At 34.5% G+C, this 20281-nt stretch overlaps 1 protein-coding gene across 1 annotated transcript; it reads right to left on the reverse strand.

Moving 5' to 3' along the window:
* Positions 1-11339: 11339 nt before the first annotated feature.
* On the reverse strand, positions 11340-19695 carry LOC120277044. The gene is made up of 4 exons (XM_039283792.1): positions 19573-19695; positions 17603-17697; positions 16784-17058; positions 11340-12340 (listed from the first exon to the last, which is right to left on the reverse strand). Exons 1-4 carry the CDS (start codon positions 19600-19602, stop codon positions 11529-11531), a joined length of 1212 nt encoding a protein of 403 aa, XP_039139726.1. The 5' UTR covers positions 19603-19695; the 3' UTR covers positions 11340-11528.
* Between the last annotated feature and the right edge of the window lie 586 nt (positions 19696-20281).

Raw genomic sequence — 20281 nt, forward strand, 5'->3', positions numbered from 1 at the left:
TCCATGATGTGTTTGCTTGGGGACAAGCAATTGCTTAGGTGTGGGGATATTTGATAAGTGTATAAATGTACGTATTTTAGTATATGTATTTGTTACCTCTAGCATGTATTTTCATTGGAATTGATGCCCGTTTTGTGCTTAATCATATGTTATTTGCTTTGCAGGTCACGGGAACACCATGGAAGACACGAAGATATGATTTGGGCGAAAAAGAGAAGAAAACCAGGTCGCGGTACTATAGCATATTCACTGTAGCAAAGTACTGTAGCCATTGGGGTTGAACTAATTTTGAGGTCCATCGGTCTAAATCACCCTTGCCATTTATTTTTATGCATCCTTATATCATGATGACCCCTCTTGGGAATCCTCATCCCTAGGCCTATTCTTAGCATCATTGCTCTTGTGATTTTCTTGCTTGCCTTGGAATTACTATAACTATGTTTTATTTACATTCTTTCTTGTATTAGAGTAGTATACCATGCTTGAGTTGTAAGGTTAGAAAGTGAGTGATGGAGGAGTAATAGGAGCTCCTTAGCCCCGTGGAATACGATCCTTGGGCTTTTGCACAAGGTATTACTTGGCGACCCTGTATACTTGCGGGTGATCAATCAAAATTTCACATGCCCGTGTGGATGCCCGATTCTAGCCCTTTATAAAGCTACAACTTGTACCGATTTGGGGATCCATCTTTTATCCTTTCTCCTATCTTTTGGGAGGCCGGCGGCTAGGGTTTAGAGAGGCTTTGGCAAGGCTTTTGGAGTGGTTCTACGGCTTCGACACCGCGTTTCTCTTGGAACCGATCCGGCGAGGTGTGCCCTAGGCTTGACAAGGGGACTTTTGGAGAGGACGAGGCTACTCCATAAGGCCATCTACATGAATACCGAGGGGGTTTTCCTATGGATTACATGTTTTAGTTTTGATTTCATTATTGATTGTATCTTGCTCCATGGAAAACTAAACCCCCTAGTGGGTGCTTGGACTTGTAAACCTAGGATGTTATTGTTTCATTGACTTTTTATTATGCTTTCCTTAATTGATGTCTTTAATTGAGTTCCAATCTTGAATGCTTGTTGAATGATTTCTCCCTTAGAGTGACACTAGGGTTGAGAGTCCATCTTGGTAGCCCTTGTGGATGAGTGACACACCATGAGAGTTAGACAATGCTAGATTGGAGAGGGTTGAGAGGATGAGTCGAGAGGTAGCAGAGCGTCCCCTTTCCACTCCGATGTGATTTATCCTACCTCTATGTTCCTTGACTTCTTTGCGGTCACAATAGAGCGAAGTGCTAAGAGAGAAACTCCGCTAGGGCTTAGTTGCACGAGCAATAGAGTGAAGCGTTAAAGTAATCCTTAGTATCTGGGGCTTAATTGTGACTAGGGGTCTTTCGCCTGGACCAAAAGGTTATATCTACGTATAGAAATAGGGTTTATTACTTGGAATCCCTAGAGCTTCTTGCAATTATACACACTGTGAGATGTTGAGACTGAGTGATTTCTCCGTCGGGGGATAGTGTAGAGTTAATCACAGTTGACCTTAGGTTGGGACCGTGTATTTTAGGATTTCCATGACTCATTAAGCATCAGTTAGGAGACATAATAGTTGGTCTTGCACTTGAAGCAATAACCCTAGGTGGAGCAATGTCTGAGTGCCCCACTTTCTGTCAATTGCCTTTCCTCTCACTTTATCATGCCCCTCTTTCTTATTTCTTTTAGTTCTTTTCATAACGATTTTATTCACACTACCATTGATTCATTTTCATCATATTTAGATAACAATTGTTGTGTTTCTACTCACTATTCCCTGTGGATACGATACCCACTCACCTGGGATTTATTACTTCGACAAACCCGTGCACTTGCGGATCACACGCAAGGGGCATTGTCAAGTACCTCATGTGCAATTGAATATATCGACTTGGAAGATGAATCATTGGTAAAATTGAATCCAATTCGAATAAATAATAGAAAATCTTTTGAAGTACCTCCTGTCTAAGAATTTCATTAGTTGTTCGTGATACATGATCAATAACATCATCTTTAGCAAAAGTAACAAGACCAAACCGCTCTGTGATACAATCTAAACAAAAAATAAAAAAATAAAAAAACTAAAAAAATATAATAGAAGGGCATTATACAACTAAATCACATATCATGTAGGATTCCTTTTAGTTACCCGTGACAAAGTATCAATGCCTACATTTTGCAACGTGAAGTTATCAACATGTATATTCAATGTGTTTGGAAGAGTATTCGAAATCACCTTAGGGGAAAAATTTTAATTGTATTGCATTAAAAAATTATGTGAAATACCATAACAAATATAAATGTTAAATACCAAACATTACCACACTTTCTTGAGTACAAAGTTGAACTTGTGTGTCATTTGGAGTTTGTGCATCTCCATTTGCTTTTTTTTCTAAAAAAAATAAAAATTAATGTTGGAACCAAGAAATTATAATAGAGGTGACAAAATTTAATGTAAAGTATGATTATCTTTCTCTTACTTCTAGTGATGATTTCTTCAACTTTTCACTTCTTTCTTTTTTTATGGCGGTCGGCCCTTACTCAACACTTTTAAAGAAGTTAGAAATTTTGTAGTTGAAGAGGTTTTTTGGTGTTGTTCATGATTTTCTTCCCACAAAACCGGTGGTACAAGTTACTCTGAATGACACTCCTAAGTAATTGTATTATCCATCAGCTTCTCTATTGCCCCATCAACACATTTCATTAAAAAATTAAATCACCCCATGGATTGTATTCCAATTTTAGCAGCTTTAGAAAAATGAACACATAAGCTGTTGTATCGTACTTTCTGCTCACAGGTTTTTGTGTCATCATAGCAATTCATCAAATATGTATGCCTGCGCTTGATATCTTTCTCCAGCGGGGTAAAATATTTTGAGATGGAATGTCTTTTACATTCCTCTTGATAAAAACCTTGCATATATGTCTTAAAATAATTCCTTTAAACTCAAATAAACTGCATGAGCATTTGGTGTCAAATTCAATTTCATTATGATTAACCATGAATACAACTCCTTTTCTGAGTCTGCCTTCTTTTCCTCTAAAAATGTTTGTCACCTAGAATGTAGATATTGGCCCATTTGAATTGACAAGTGCAAGATTGCAATATAGCTTTCCTCTTAATTCTTCTTGAAACAACTTGAAATTTTTATTTGTATAAGCTTCTTGTAATTGCCTCTCAAAATAACAATTTGTTAACATTGGGAAGCATGTGTTAATAGAAACAAAATCAACCTTGTTTTTCTTTTCGATCTTACTTTCCAATACATTGTCTTATTGCTCCACAAATTTCTTTAATGATGTTGTAGGGCCAACATAGCCATAAAAAAAAAACATTTATGCTTTCACTTCTTTGAGTGGTAGACATTCCTACCCAAAAAACTCCTTTGATATAAACCGGAGCCCAACGTTTCCAATTTTTATATAAAAAATTCAGTCATTCATCTTTTTCAATGTTGTAGTCTTTTATCATCTTCAACCAAATGTCTTCAAATTCTTGACTATCCACTACCTCATAAACAATGCTCTTCAAAATCTTCTTTATTGCCTTGTACTCATTGAATCCTCCAAGCTTCTCAGGAACCTTCTTCATTATATGCCAGAGACAAAGCCGGTGATGAGAATTCGGAAAAACAATCTTAATTGCACCTTGAATTGCAATGCATTGATTTGTAATTATTGCCTTTGGAGCCTTACTGGACATACATTCTAACCATATCTTAAATAGCCAAATATAAGTCGATGTATCTTCCTTTGATAACAAACCACATCCAAATATTATGGTTTGCCCATGATGGTTTACACCAACGAAATGAGCAAAAGGTACGTCATATTTATTTGTTAAGCATGCTGTGTCAAATGATACCACATCACCAAAAGCCTCGTAAGTTGCTTTGGACCTTGCATCTGCCCAAAAAAATTTCTCAAATGATCTTCATCATCTATATCAATCATATAAAAAATTTGAATTTCTTTGGTGCTTACGAGAGAAATAATTCCCAAGTGCTTCAACATCCCAACTCCAAGCCTAAGCTGCCTTACTTTTGCAATATAGTTTCTGTAGTCCTTCTCTGTGTATGTTAAGTTCTCATAACCACCACTTTCAACGACTAAATAATGAAAATTCTTACTCAAGGCTATACCAGCTTGATCATTTAATTCAAGCCTCATTTTTACATATCCATCCATTTTTTTTATTGCACTTTTGAAAACAAGATTTATGTGGACTAAGTGCATGCTTATGCTCCAAACTGACACGGGATATAGTACAACATCCATCATTACCAATTGTAACATTGATCTTGGCTTGACAATTCATTTTGGTGGATAGCCTTGGGTTGAAATCATTTTTTGGTGGTGAATATCCTTTTGCCACCTCTTGCACATAAAAGTGTGTAATATTTTAATTTTACACCTTCTCCTGATCTTGTGCTTCGTTTTGTAACGCCAAAACTTTCTTGCCCAGCAAACTCAATGTAGAGATTGTAAACTTCTTCTTCGGAATTAAGTATCATTCCTGCATTTGGAACAACTTTTCCATGTAGTGAATCCTTTGACTATAATATTTTTTCTCTCTCTTTGTTTAATGTTTCCAGACTAGAAGATCTAACTTCTGTCCCATTTTTGCTTGGTTCAGAAGACACATGTTTCAATTCCACCATATTGTTCACGATTAAAGAAGAGAATAAAATTTAATGAAAGAAACAAAGAACCTTAGATCTAAAGAAAAGTTAGAATCTATTAACTTCATGCACCATCATTTATAAAATGTAAATCTAACATTGCAATGCAAATCATAACTCACTTTTGAAACATAGAGTAACAATTTGTAAAGTTATAATCCAAGAACTTCATGCACCATTCTTATATATATATAAGACTCTATGTATATATAGGTAACAATTAAACAATTACACCGTGCATTGATTAAGATGGAACTCAAACATGAACTAACATCCGCGACCTAGACTTCCAACACAAAGCCAAACTTTCACTCTTTTATTCTTCGACAACATAGTTTATAGAAATAAATAAATGTGGACTACGCATTTGTTCATAGGCTATATAGCTACTATGCATTTGTTCATCCTCACTCAAACCAAGCAAACATATATAAACATCTCATTTCCATTATATGAGCACTTCAATGCATGAACTGTCTTTTAATATACAAGAATTCCTTTAAATCCATCAAAACAACCACTACAAAATAATCAGAGAAAGGTAACGATAAGAAAAGAAATGCATACCTCTTCCTTGGAAATAATAGCAAGATCTCCCGGATTCACTCCAAGCTTTGCAAACTCCCTCGTTGCATATCCTTGTCACAATGGTAACTGACAATCCTAAAGACATAATGAAATTAAAGCTTTGTTAATTATCATGATGACTCCTCTTCACTCTATCCTTCATGAAAACAAAAACAAGAAACTTATTCACATAATTCTTGAGATAAAGAGAGAAAGCATAATGAAAAGCACTTTCATTAATCTCTCCTTCATGAAAACAAAAACAAGAAATTTATTCACATAATTCTTGAGATAAAGAGAGAAAGCATAATGAAAAACACTTTCATTAATCTCTCCTTCATGAAAACAATAACAAGAAACTTATTCACATGATTCTTGAGATAAAGAGAGAAAGCATAATGAAAAACACTTTCATTAATCTCTCCTTCATGAAAACAAAAGCAAGAAACTTATTCACATTATTCTTGAGAGAAAGAAAGTATAATGAAAAACACTAACAAGCCTTTACTTGGCACTCAAAATCATCAAAACTCCTTCTCAAAGAACATGAAGAACACTAACAAACCTTAACTTGTCCCTCCTTTCCCAAACTAACAAAAAATCCACAAATCGGATGTTTCCTTCATTCACTCAGACCGGCGACAGTTACAGACGAGGCGGGATGGCAACGGTGAAGGCGTTAGCCTGGACAGGACTGTGATAGTGACAGCGATGATGACGGTGAAGGCGTTAGCCGGGACGGGACTGCGACGGTGACATTGTGATCCGGAGGAACGATGACGACGTGAGGGGAGTCAAGATAGTGAGAGGGGACGAGAGTTGGGCGAGATTTAGGGCATTAATTTGGTTCCAACCTTTTTTGTTTTATTTTTTAAAATGCTGATTAGGAAAGAGAATGTCTGGAGGAGTTAGATGCCACATAAGTTACCAACCCATTCTGTTAAGAAATTCAGGAAAGCTAGTAGTAAGATATAGCATTACTCCTGAGCACTATGGGTATTAACATGCTTGTAATAAGGCCATGTCTGAGAACAACATGCTTAGCAACTCCTTAGGTTTCATAGCTATGGTGCACTGGTGTCAAACTGGAGACAAAAAACTAAGGCCAACATGGGGTCTGTATACCTATGTCGAAGCGGTGTTGGCAATAGTTAAATGATAGCGTAACTTGGTCTAATCTTTTGTGCAAATTTTTACAAAATGAGGCCAAATTTCCCCCGTGTTTGTGCCATGTTTAATTATCTTCAACCTGGTGAAAAAGATGTGATCAACACAAGCTCTTAGAAGACTGGTACTATAGCAATATTATACTAGCACTAAAGCAATAAAGAGCATGCTGGTGGTATATAGTTTGCATTGAACCTATAAGAGCCATACAAGTGGCATACAACCTATTTAGAACCACCAGAAAGCTATACGAGATTATATAGCCAGCATAGAAGCCATATGACCTCACCTAGGGGATCATACGAGCAACATACGCCCATATGAAGGCTGCATAACACCGGAAAGACCTCCATTATAACCCATATGGGCTCTATGATGATGGTATGCACCCACATGGACTTTGGAAGTATATATATATATATATATGCTCGTTTAGGGTTTGGAAATAGGATGTCATCTTCTAGCCACCCCTTGGGCCACACTTTACGACCATTATGACAAAGGTTCTATAAGAACTTGGGAGAGATTAAGCTAATGTCTAAGAATTAAGTTGGGCCATTTGGATAGGTCCAAGGCTGCACTGGCCATAGCGTTTGAGACTGATCAGAGAAGAAGGGAAGGACTTTATCAATGCAAGAGGATTTCAAAACTTGAGGGAGTTTTTATGATTTGTTTGCTTTATTGTCCCTTTGATCTTACTTTGTATTCCTTTTGTCATGTCAATTAAACCCCTAAGGCCACCAGATGTCAGTAAACCTTAGGGTAAACCTTAGGGTGAACATTATGATATTAAACCCTTTATTTATTTAATGCAATTGCTCAATTTGTGATTCAATCTATTCTGTTATGTATGCCTTGAACTACATACGGAGGCCTTCGTAGTTCATTTTTAAATTGTGCTTGGCGATGTGGGATGCTCACTTGTATTAAATATTGAAAGTGACTGTTTGTGTCAATACACCAAGAATTCTGGTATTGCCACCACTCTAACATTAGGTTTAAGCCTAGATTAGGTTTGATCCTATTTAGAGACTTGCTAGTAGTGCAATCATAGGAGTAGTTGAATAGGAAGTTTTTTTTTAACACTCGTATGGGATTAGAGTTAGTTACCAAGGTATTTAGGATCAATCTATTTTAGATATCTCTATGTCCAAATAACCATTGCGACTCTACCTCTTCATCTTCATCACATTGGTAGTCTCAAGGGGATCTTCATCTTTGGCAATCTTCTCCTATTGATTTCATTTCTTAGTATTCTTGTGTTAGCCTCCAATTCACAATCCTAGATCATTTAGCCAGCTTAGTTTAGACTCAAATTTCGTTTTAATCGTTTTGGTTAGATAATAGGTGAATAGCAAGTAATAGTACTTTCTTGCCCCTGTGGAATACGACTTTCGTGTTCACACTCGAGGTAGTACTTGACGACCAATGCTCTAGCGACCAATGCCTCTCCTTAACAATTTTTATCTGAAGGTGGTTATGGCATTATCAAAGAGCTAGAAAAGTGAAGGAAAAGAAAAGAAAACAAAAAGATTTTTGGATTCCCATTTTATAATTAATTTTACCTAAAATAAGGAAATAAATAAACTGAAAATATTACTATTTTCATGTTATTTCAAATCACCAAAAAAAATAGCAATTGCATGCAAATCTGATGATGCTAATGAATCATTTTACAAACTTCCTTTCCATCAAGGAGGTTATTACTATCTTGATCTCAGAGAAAAATACCAATATGCCTATTAACCTACTAACCAATAAGACTGCAGTTTTCCCTGGTCATAGGGAGATAGATCCTGAAATCGAAGAATGCAAGTGGCTATGTTCAGCTTTTAATACATATGTGTGCCGACACATAAAATAAAATCAAATAAAAATGAAAATAAAATTTCATATCAAACATGAAATATATATGCTGCCAAGTTTGACCCATTTAATCATCTCTTACCTAACAGTTTTGGCCAGCATATAAATATGAGTCCAACTATGGAGACCACAACATCAAGCTTTCCAGTTCACATCTACTCAATGCTCATTCCTTCAAAAGAACTCTCACGTTTGGGTTTGCTATTGAAAATATCCATTTCAGGCATGAATGCTGCATTCAAAAGGGATATCAACTAGAAAATCTCCAAAATATTGCCAATGATGTATAGATACTTGTGATTTTTCCATTTATTTTTTCCTTTATTTTTAAAAATCAACGAGTTCAGCTGCTTGAAAATTTTCTGCGTTTTTTTTTTTTTGGGTTTTCAGCCATTTTTAGTTTTTCTTATTTATTTATTTTTTTTAAAATCAAAATCCTCCAAAAATCATCAGTTAGATGAACAAGTTTTATCCAAGTACCAGTTCAATTTTAAAAATAAATAGTTTGAAAGTAATGATCTAAAATTAAATAGAAAATTTTAAACGTACTATAGGAGAGTCGGAAATCTTTAAAAGATTTTGAATAATGAGTTCTAGATTAATTGATGAACTCTATTATTTATTATGTTTCATATCTAGAAAACCCATAAATTCAGCTGTCTCGCAAAAAGAACTACTCACACAATAAATAAATAAATAAAAACATTCAATTAAAATTTTGATTTAATTATCAACTTGCCATTTTAAATTTTTAGAGACGATGAAACTAAGGCTATTAAAAAATGTTTTAATTTTTTCTAAATTTATTTATTTGTTTATTTATTTTTGATAAAGGCAATATGGGTCATCCCACAAGGGGGTGTCAAGGGATAGGAAGGTATGATAATGCACTAATTACGGTGGATTAACAACTCTAGAGATTTATTAACCCAACCAGATGTTACATGGGTCAATTAGAGTCCTACAATGTACACACCCAAAAGATATTTTAGAAACCAAATCTAATTAATAAATCCTCCTGCCATGCAACCTTAGAGGGAAGAAAAATGACATCCTCCCACAAAGAATTTGTGAACATTGAATGAACAGTACTTCTACCACATGAGAGGGATTTGACCATGAGTCTTTACATTCACCATCTTTAAGGTATCTTTAGTGGTTAGACTATTATAGAGTTTGATGGCCATGCCACCGCATCAACCCATTAAACTCTTATTCATTAAACTACTCCCATAATAGTTATACTATAAAATGAGACCCACAATCAACCCATTAAACTATTTCTCATAATAATTATACTATATAATAGGTCCCACAATCATTTCATTTATCTTTCTAATTACTTAAAATAATAAATTTCATTAAAACATAGTAATTTAATAAATTTTTAAAAATTATTAACAAAATAATTACTAACATATTTAAGAAATTATATTTCAAAATAAATATTTAAAATATAATTAAAAATGTATAAATCATAATAAATTATTATATTATTTTAAAAAAATAATTAACTTGTGATGAGAAAAAATAAAAAAATAATTTATCAAGATGATGAAGAAATAAAAAAAAACAACTTATATAAATTAAAAAATACTAAAATATTACATAATTAAAGTCATTAATAAAACACATAAAAACATTAATATTCAGGGTAGCTTGAAGGGATCGAAAAACCACTTGTTTCTGTGTTGCTTTATTCACTTGTTATGCTTGGATTAAAAAATCTCTGTATCAAAAACATAGTATAGCCATTTGGAAAACATGGTTGATTTTGAATATTTAGATAAAAATGGGAGAAATTTTGTGTGTTTTAATAATTTTGAGAATTTTGTGGCAATTGAAAATTAGGCACATTTGGTAAAAAAAAATATGAAAAATATTGAAAATTTTAAAAAATTATTTGAAAATTTTAGAGCTTAGGAAGATGGAGGATAGAGTAGAAAATTTAAAAATGAGGAAGTGGAGAAGAATGTAAGTTTTGTTTAAGAATGTGGGTGTATATATAGAGGTAAAAAGGTTTAAAATAATAATTAAAAAAACTATCCGTTGGGTCTTCCGGTTAAATAAAATCTGATTTTTACAAAAATATTATTAAAATGAGTGGGTCCAACACTTTTTAATTAAAAAAAAAATGGGATCCACTCATTAAACGGTTGATGGCCACAACGCGTTGAGGGCCACCAACCTTCTTTAATCGGTGATCATTTTCATTGAGCGTTCAATGAACAATAAAAAAAAAAGACTATTAAGAATGCTCTGATAATATTTCACTGCACCAAGTAGTGATTATTACTGAATTCATTTTTAAGAAGTTTAGACCTTTTAAAAATTTAAATATTTTGATAAAAGGACTCATAAGTATTGTGAAAATTACATATTACGCGTAAAGGGTTTCGAAAAATTCAAATACCTTATAAGTTATAAGTATCTCATAATTCAAGTTCTTATTTTTTAAAATGAATTGTATTTTATGAAATTACATTCCTACTCTTCTCCCTTCTAATCTCTTCTTTCAATAGTGAGTTCACCCGAGGACCGACGAATCCTCATTTAGCTCTCTAATGTGGGACTCGCACCAACCTAAGGGATCTCCAATGGGGCTCCCCGTGCCTAAGGCAGGGTAACTAGTTGGGCGAGCTCTCTCTAGCCACAGGCAGATTTCCTGTGTTGAGTGTGGGTTCACACAAACAACAGCTTGCCCAATGGGACTCTCTAGTGAGTAGTGCCAGGGCTGGCCCATGGGGAGGGCATGCTCCCAGCCTTGCGTTCAGTTGTCCGGGCCAGTGGGCTAAGCTCGGCCCACCACGGGAACTTGAGGAGATGAAAACAAACAAAATAAATAAATAAAATTTTCTTGGTAATTCCACTACGTCCCTCAATAACCCCAGTAGAGAGCTAAAAGAAAACCCTAGAGTGGTATTGATCAAGGGACCAAGAAAGATGTTTGTAGATGAAAAACAAGTCCATGAAAATTACAGCAGAAATTTATGTTTGAAACTTGTTTATCATGCCCAAAACTCATCAATAACTTCACCCATACAAAATCCAGTTCTAGTATATGATTATGGATAAAATCAGGTGTCCAAGCAAAGGGTGCATAGCAATTATTTCAGTCAAGGAAACAAAAACAAAAAAGCATTTTATGCGGTAAAAATCTCTCTTAAGAATGAATCGATCCACAAACGGACCTTTTCTTGGTGTAATTGCAGCTATTTCCAACCTAGCTCCATCTCCGACGATCCTCTTCTTCATCAACTGGACTATACCATGATGGTCTTCTCTTCGAATTGCTTAACCTGTAATTCAAAAGAACCTCTTCATCACGCAATGCTCTTGTCGCAACAAGTACAAGTGTTTTCATGACCGGAGCCCCGGCATCTTGGTCACTGCTTCTCCAGGACTTGAACCAAAAGCTACCAAACCTCCGCATCGCTACACTCTCTTCACTTCCAAACATAATATTTGGAATGTAGACTCTCATTTGCCTCTCCATCACAGGGAAGTCATACGGGCAGACCATCACATTTGGTCCTGTTTCTTTAGATGGATGATTGGCAAAATGGCCAAAGGCAAGTGGATTCCTCCTCTCAAGTACTTCCCTGGAAATTACTGGATGGCTACCTTGTGAAGGCTTAGCAAGCATTTTCCATAGTCGGTCAGAAGAACGCTTATTGTCTTCTGATGGCAGCGGGTGTACTTGCTTGTAACAGCCATCCCATACTTCCCGTGATTCACCGCCAGTTCCCCAAGGCTGTGCATTGATGACAAAACCATCATATCTTGTAATCAAATATGAGTTGCAAGCATCTACCCTCGGGTACCCAGGAATATTCTGATAATATGCAGGTGAGTAGATTACTCCAGGGTAGAATGCCACAACAGCACCCACATCAGTTTCACCAGTCAAAAATAAACCTTGGCCAGCTTCTTTGTGAGGGATTTCAGAAGGTTTTATCTCAAGAGTATAGCCAATACGGTCCTTCAGATTTTGTGAAAACTCCAAGCTAGTCAATGGCTGTGTTTCAGGTGTAACTGTGCTGCACAGCAGACGTCAGTTATAAACTTGCAATGATTTTGAAAACATGTCAAAGTTAACCGTCAACAATCCAAATACATCAATCTGAACAACTGGTAGTTCTGGAAATAAACTCTTAGCTGTAAACCTAAATATTCTACAGGGGCCATTTTATTTTGAATGATGCCACCTTACAACCTAAGCAGTAAGAATCTGTCATTAGATAGCTTTAGCGATATATAAATTGCTGCAGATAAAAAGCACTTTCATCAAGCAGGACGGACTGGGTGAGAAGAAACAACACTCTAATTCTCATTAACATACTTAAAATACAGAAGTCTGAAGCAAAAAATAGATAAACCCTCGTAGATAGATGAAGATAACCCATTCAGAAGACAGGAAAATAAAGGCATTTTTATTCTAATTTTAGCTGAAGGCATTCCATATTGGTTTACTCTAATTATTACACAAACTATAAGTTACTAGATTTCCCAGTGGTCTCCAGGTCGATCACTTTTGTGGCAGCCTACGTTAGACCAGATTTCCACAAACTTATGCAAACCTTTGGTCAGTCCAGCAAGTGATAATGATGTACAATCTACTATTTGGTCTTCAAAATTCAAATTTGTTGACTGCAGCCCCATCCAGTTGACATTACGGTCGGATGTTGGCAAGCGGAATGGCAACTCCATGGCCCAGAACCAAGAAATATTACCCCAAGAAACTATGTATTATTCTTCACATCAACCTCAAAGTCCAATTGGTAGTTAGAGGTGCATGCTTTAAATTTTATGTTTGTTTACACCTAAATAAGCTTAACTGTCTCATAATCAACTCCACGTCCTCAGTCCATATTGCATGTGAAAATATTTATTGTTATAATTACAGTAGGTAAGATTGTTTAATGATCAACAAACTTGGAAGGAAATACTTATTATGTCAAGACATAACCTTCAGGTATAAATTATAAAGTGGCATTGAGGTCATGAGAGGTGCATAGAAGACTCAAGTTTCAATGAGCTAGACCTGACAGAAGTTTCGAGCTGGAATTCAAGTTTAACTCAAGTCTGAACAAAAACCAAGCATAACTCTAGGGTGAAGAAGACACAGCTAGGTAACTCAGGCAGGCCATGTATAATAGACTGTCTAAGAATTGAGCATTAGTGTAGCCATCACTGGCAGAGTAAGAGGTTCAGAAGCTTGATCATCCTCAGGAGTTAATTATGTGACTGCCATGCTTGCTCATCACAATAAAGCCAAAACAATTCTATAATTTTTATCAGAATTGTTCACCTTGCATTTGGTATTTCCTATTAAGGTTGACAGGTTAATAGCTGAAAATATTACATAGTTAAGACAAGGGTTGCATTGTTGAACACAGATTTTACTTTATTGGTATTCTACTTTTTGGCAAAAAGATTTAGCCACTTTTGAGTGGAGTATGGTTCATTGGCTCAAATTTAGGTAAAATTCCTGAATTAAGCTATAATTTGGGTAGTGCTTCTGCGCATATTCGAGAATTCTGTTAATATAAATTGACACCGACACCCAAGACCACATCATGCATGGACCACTGACAAGTCTAATTAGATTTTTCTTTGAATATTAATAAAATAAAACAAGAAAAGCTAAAGTGTGGGCTATTTGTCAAGTGCATAGTTGGTTGTAAATGAGCCTAATAATCTATATCTTGAATTTAAGATGTATAGTTAGGAGAGTACTAAATACCCCAGTAGTTTCTAAACAGAATAAACTTCACATCCTTTTTAGATTGCTTCAATGGAACATTTTGAAATGAGTTTCCTCATTTTAAAGATTTTATGTTAGGACACCAATGAAGCCAATTTGCATCAGATATTATTATGATGGAATTTAAATTTTCATTTGTTGCCAAACAACACAAGTATAATATATGCACATAGAGATGCAGCATCCAAATAAATGTCCTCATGTCACAGTTCTCCATTCTGAAATTGTACTATATTATGTCCATGTCAGGCAAATCATAGAAGTAAAAAGCAAGAAGACTGCAATGACTTATATATAAGGCAACAAAAAAAAAAAAGGAGCGTGATCCTATAATACCTCTTACTGCTTACAAGATGATTCAGGTTACATAATTTGTTTGATTCTGGATGGAACTTTTGCTGATGTAAATCTGTAGTCTGATGATATATCACTTTTTAGGATACTAGAAAAACAATGATTTGGTTGAGATTTTACTACATCAAGTGAAATACTCATCAGAGGCAAAGATTCATCATAGAGAGTTAGAGACACAAAAGAAACCAAAACAAGGAATTATAAAGCCTTTTATGCAGCAAAACACAAAAACTGATCTTTAATAATAGGACAGGAGGGTCTCACATAAAGAAATAACTGCTAAGAAAAACTATTTTGGTTCTACGGAGTTTTCTCAAAACATAGCAAACTGCAAGCCAAGAAGCAGAATAAAGAAAAATATTTGCACCTTTTGGGCAATGAAAACCACTAAAAATTAGGATAATAGGTATATATCCTGAGGAACAGAGTTTTGAAAATTATTAAAATCATCATTTGAACTTGACTCAGGCTAGTTGCTCCAATGAGAGATCAAGAAAGTTCAAGCAGGAGAAAAGGAATCTCGGTATAGATGTCCAATTTCTTTGCCTAGTTAAAGATACGGAATGTGCAAAAATGAAACTTATGCTTGATAAGCTATCACTCACTCAGTTAGTTAGGTAACCACAAAAGAGGCAATTTGTGGCTCTCGTGTTTGAACTCACCAAGCCACAACCCTGATTTTATCAACTAAATTGAAAATAATTCACACAGCTTACAGTAGATTCGATCAAGCATGATTCAAACGTATTAGTATAAAAGAAATACATATTCTTTGCACCCAAAGAAAATTCCAACTTGAAGCTTTACAAACAGTCCAAGTCAAGTGAATCATGTTTCAGGTCATTAAGCTTACTGTCTTTTAACCAGAGACTAATCTTTTCAAGCTTGCAATTGTGTGTTGGATAACTCAGATTCTTCCACAACCTCTAACCATACAACCCAAGTAGGGTTAGGGCAGTGCTACTAGATCCACATACGGGTGTCAAGTATCCAAGTATCAGAGAGTATCCGACACTTGGATTTAATGAAAACTGGAGATATATACATATATATATATATATATGTAGAAATGTGAACTTCATGAAGTACATTGTTTTTGGGTTCTAAAGAGCATTTAAGTAAACAAGTTATTAGTATGTATATATAGATACATAGACATCATGAACCTTTGTATTTTTTTATTTTTAAAGAAATAAAACTTAGGGCAAGGGATTTAAATTATATTACAATTCAAATTAAAATAAATAAAGTTTTAAAACCATGAAAATCATTATTAAAAAATAAGAAATAATTTATAATAATAAGAAAAATATAAAAAAATTATGGAGTTCAAAAAAAAGGGAAAAATATAAGGTAAATTAAAACAAAATAAAAGATTGAGATTGAAAACTAGAAAAAATAAGATGGAGAGAGAAATGGAAAAGCACAAGCAAACTATACCTTTCTTTAAATGAACCAAGGTAAAGTCGGATCATGCGGAAGACATGGGATACGAACCATATCCAATGTATCATATGAGAAAAGCTACATATCCCCTTACGGATACGTAATTTCTCTCTAGACATCCCGTACCTAGAGTAATACTGAGTTAGGGTTATTCCACCACCACTTGACAATTTTTTATTTGCATGCTGCACTTATTTAAATAAGTGCATTCAGTAATTGATTTTAAAAATTATTAATATAAATTAAAGGCTATCATTAATTATAAAAATATAATTTTAATCTTAAATATTTCTTTTCACTAGAATTAGTTAAGTTGGAATTTGGTCAACTCCTTCGGCAGCCAAAATAATGTCAAACAACAAAACCACAACCCCATTATCCCAATGCTCAACCAAACATAGTATTTCAATGATCTAAGTGGTACTTGTTCAGACTTGACTTTTATAGATAAAGTCTAGTTATCTTGTAGGGGCCAAGCCTCAAAAACTATGACACAAACTCAATTAGATGGGATCATTTCAAGTTAGCTTCATTCAATATACAGTAATAATTTAGTTGGCAGTTTATCAAAATGTAATTAATAAGCAGAAAATAGTGTTCAAAATACAGTTAACCCAGTAACTATATTTCTTAAAACTTCTATTATGCCACGGAATTAAGCTCTGCCTTTGGTGGCAGATACACACCTCTCAAAAGGAGGATGGTTCCAAGTTTAAGTTCTAGATGTTTGCAAGGGAATAATTTTTTGGAGAAAAGATAAAAGTCCTAAAAGTCTAGATAAAGGAAATATTGTTTAAACACTTCCATTTGAGAATGCAAAATGGAAAGGCATATCATCAATATTTGACTATTGATCGATATTTAAACATGAATAATATATGTAGTATACATGATTCAAAGAAATGGCTCACCAGATTGGTTTGCAGATGCCACTGTTTTCCCAATGGCAAAACTAAGGCCACTGGGACGCTGAGCATTCGGCATCTGTGGGGTTGACTCCTGAACAGTGGGTTTGCTCAAGCCATCAGGGAGCAGAATGTCATCCATTGCATCACATATATTTCTAATTTGACAGTGTATATTGTCCTGAACTTGCCTCTGCTGATCAGCAACAGAAGCTTTGTTTGCCATGTCAATAATCTCATCTGCATCCTTGTCATCAGCATTTCTTCCCAACCGGTTAAAGCTGAAATATGACATCAAAATTGGAGGCGCATGTAGTTGGCATCATGAGAAATGGATAAAAGGAAAAACAAGAAACATAATTCACAAACAGAAGCCAATAATGTTTAAATGAAAGAATAACAATAAATTTGTTAAGCTATCCATTACATGGATAAGGATTATCATTGCCCAAAAAATGTTGTGCCACTTATTGTTAAAAACAGACTGTCATTTTTTCCAGCTTTTGGAAGAGTATTGGACACAAAGACAAGAACCTGAAAGGCACAAACTTATACCCGAGTGGTGATTCAGAGTAACAGCAATTTAAAAATGCCCTTTGAATCTCAATTTCTTTACATGATAGAATTATATCATATTCACTCTAACTAAAAAAAACAAGGAAGAGACCATACGGCAAGTTGGCTAAAAAGCAGCATATTAATTGTCAAGCCATAGACAACATTTCTCATTCATCAAGGAGAATTTAAATTGTAACAAGATAAATTATAATTATTTCTAGCCAAAAATCAGGACCCATCTAAGTATTAATAAGCACGTGACAATACCTAGTATAAAGAAATAAGCGGTTCACATCTGCTTCAAATTGGATGTGTCTTGGATCACGAGCAAATCTGGGATTCTTTGCAAGTGTTGTAACAGCCTGAAACAATAATAAGGATAACGTTATGATGCCAGTTGAAGCCCACAATTCATAACACTTTTCAACAATGTAACCTTTAAAAACTTACAGGCTCCAGGGAACAGATGATTTTCAATATCTTTGAAGAAGTAACAAAACCTCAAAATCACAAATCAGGGAAACCGTGCTCAAAAAATTCTCAAATCCCATGATTTATCCGTTTCCTGACACATGAATATGTACTAATTGTCTTTGCCAAATCTTTCAATATTTTAAGGCCAGAACCTTTTGTCTTCAACAAAATCCTATTCTTTAAGCTCAGTATATCCTAATGAACCACTTTCCCAGCATACACTTTATTTGTCTACTTTAAACCGTCTCATCAAAATTTGAATTTTCACTCATATGTGATGTGATTTGTGGGTCAATACAATTCCTGAATTAACAGAAACAGACCGGAAAACTTATCCATTTCCCTTTAGGATGAACCTACTACAAGCATTTATTTGTCAGACTTCTAAAACTGATGCATCTTTTTCACCGAAACTTTCAGGACACTAGCTTTCACAATGAAAATAGTTTAATACAAAATATGAAGATGTGCTCATGCAGTTATTGATGATGTTCAGATGCTCAGTTCTCTTCTGATTCTGGAGCATAGGCATGGTCCAGGAGATCAAACTTGATGCTCAGTTGCTCAAGAAGCTCAATTTCCTATTTACCAATAACTGTTGGCTTTCTCTGATTCCAAACAGTCCTCCTCAAATTTTCACAAAACCACAAATTCTGCTGTAACTCACATTTTATCATTTGCATTTATCTTGCTTGCTGGAAATTGTACTAAATTCAGCTTTATCCCTCACTCATCATATTCATGTTTGACTACTTATTTCTGATTTGCTTATGCTAACATCTCACCTATTACACCTAGTTCATGCCAATGACTAATGACTTCAACACCAGTTGAGTCTCTCTGCGAGGCATATTAACCTAACAGATCATTGTTTTCAATAACTCACTAATTGACTCCAAATGCCAGTGTGAAAGCATAACCAATGATCAGTATCTTTCAAATACTTGTAGCAATCATCATCACCAACACACTTACCAAGGATACATTTCTCTCTCTGTCAAGTCTAGCACCCACCATGGTCATCTTGCGTACACAATGTACACTTGCGTTAATGGCATATGTGGCTACTATATGCCAGTGTCATAACAAAACACGTTCTCAGTTCTTATTATTTTGTGTTCTTTATAACTATTATCCTTGAAGGATGTGATACTGCAGTTATCATTCACTACACTAAATAACGGGTCAATAACCAAATCAAATCTTGAAATGCAAAAACAACTATGCTTTCAAGCTATGGTCAATTGCTTGCAATTCCCAACTCCAAATACAATAACCATTAGCAAGTTCTCTACCTTAATCAAGAATGTAATTCAGATCACTGAGTATAAAAACAATAATAAGGTGCAGACATCAACGACACTTCACAAAAATCAAGAATGTAATTCAGATCACTGAGTATAAAAACAATGATCAATCTTCAGTGTCTCTAATACACAGAAAGACAATCAAACACATTAACATGCAACCAACAAATAGCAAACAAAATGCCAGGAAAATGGTTTAAAGCACATTAATTACTGCACCCCAAACTACAAAATTCGTAAAGAACACAAAATTGTCAAAGTTAACAACTAGAAGCAGAGCAAAAGCAACAAATAAATCCTCATCTGATAATATAAAAAGAAAACAAAAAGGACCACCAAATTTGGTACAAACGAGAAAGAAAACCCAATCAGAAACCATGTAGAGATCATAGGAAAAGAATGAAAGATCAGAACAACCAAAACAAGAAAGAAAAAGGAAATAGATTGAAAGGGAACCTCCTGAAATTTTCGAAAAATAAAAGCCATACGAGCACCGAAGTATGCCTTCCTTGCTGCGCCGACCCAGAAAGCCCGCACAAACGAAGGTAAAAGTAAGTAGGTTTTGGACAAGATTGGTTCGTTAGCGGATTGGATCCGGTTGCTAATGATCCGAATCCGATTGGAGAGACTAGTAACATTTTTAAAATGATCAAAGAGTCGATGTTGTTTTTCAAATAACCAAGTCTTTAGGGAGCGTTTGGTTCACAATAATGATATATTATCAATGTAATGCGATTACCGAATTAATGTGATCGGAAATGTTTTATGCCCTGGAATATTGTGCAGTTGTGGTAATGTGATATTACCATGTTTGGTTGAGAATTTATATTATTGGTAATCTTTCATTCCCATGTTTAGTTAGTCATGGTAATATATCAAATTTACCAAAATACTCTTACATATAAAATTTTGAAAAATAGAATTTAAAATATTTAGATAAATAAATAATTAAATTATAATATTAAAAATTATTTTTTTACAAAATTTTAAAATACCTTTGTATTTACCAAATTACCCCTAAATATAAAATTTTGAAAAATATAATTTTAAGTATTTAGATAAATAAATAAGTAAATTATAATATTTAAAATTATTTTTTTCACAATTTTTAAAAATACCTTCGTATTTACCAAAGTACCTTTGTATATAAAATTTTGAAAATTTT

This window comes from Dioscorea cayenensis, chromosome 2, assembly GCF_009730915.1.
Source record: "Dioscorea cayenensis subsp. rotundata cultivar TDr96_F1 chromosome 2, TDr96_F1_v2_PseudoChromosome.rev07_lg8_w22 25.fasta, whole genome shotgun sequence".
Lineage (NCBI taxonomy): Eukaryota > Viridiplantae > Streptophyta > Magnoliopsida > Dioscoreales > Dioscoreaceae > Dioscorea > Dioscorea cayenensis.

Bases quoted from the DNA above. Each gene is read 5' to 3' on its own strand.
- LOC120277044 (XM_039283792.1), bottom strand. From the start codon at position 19,602: ATGGCTTTTATTTTTCGAAAATTTCAGGAG. The intron at 17,698-19,572 runs GTTCCCTTTCAA...TTATTGTTTCAG, and splicing joins TTTTTCGAAAATTTCAGGAG to GCTGTTACAACACTTGCAAA. The intron at 17,059-17,602 runs GTATTGTCACGT...GTCATATTTCAG, and splicing joins CGCTTATTTCTTTATACTAG to CTTTAACCGGTTGGGAAGAA.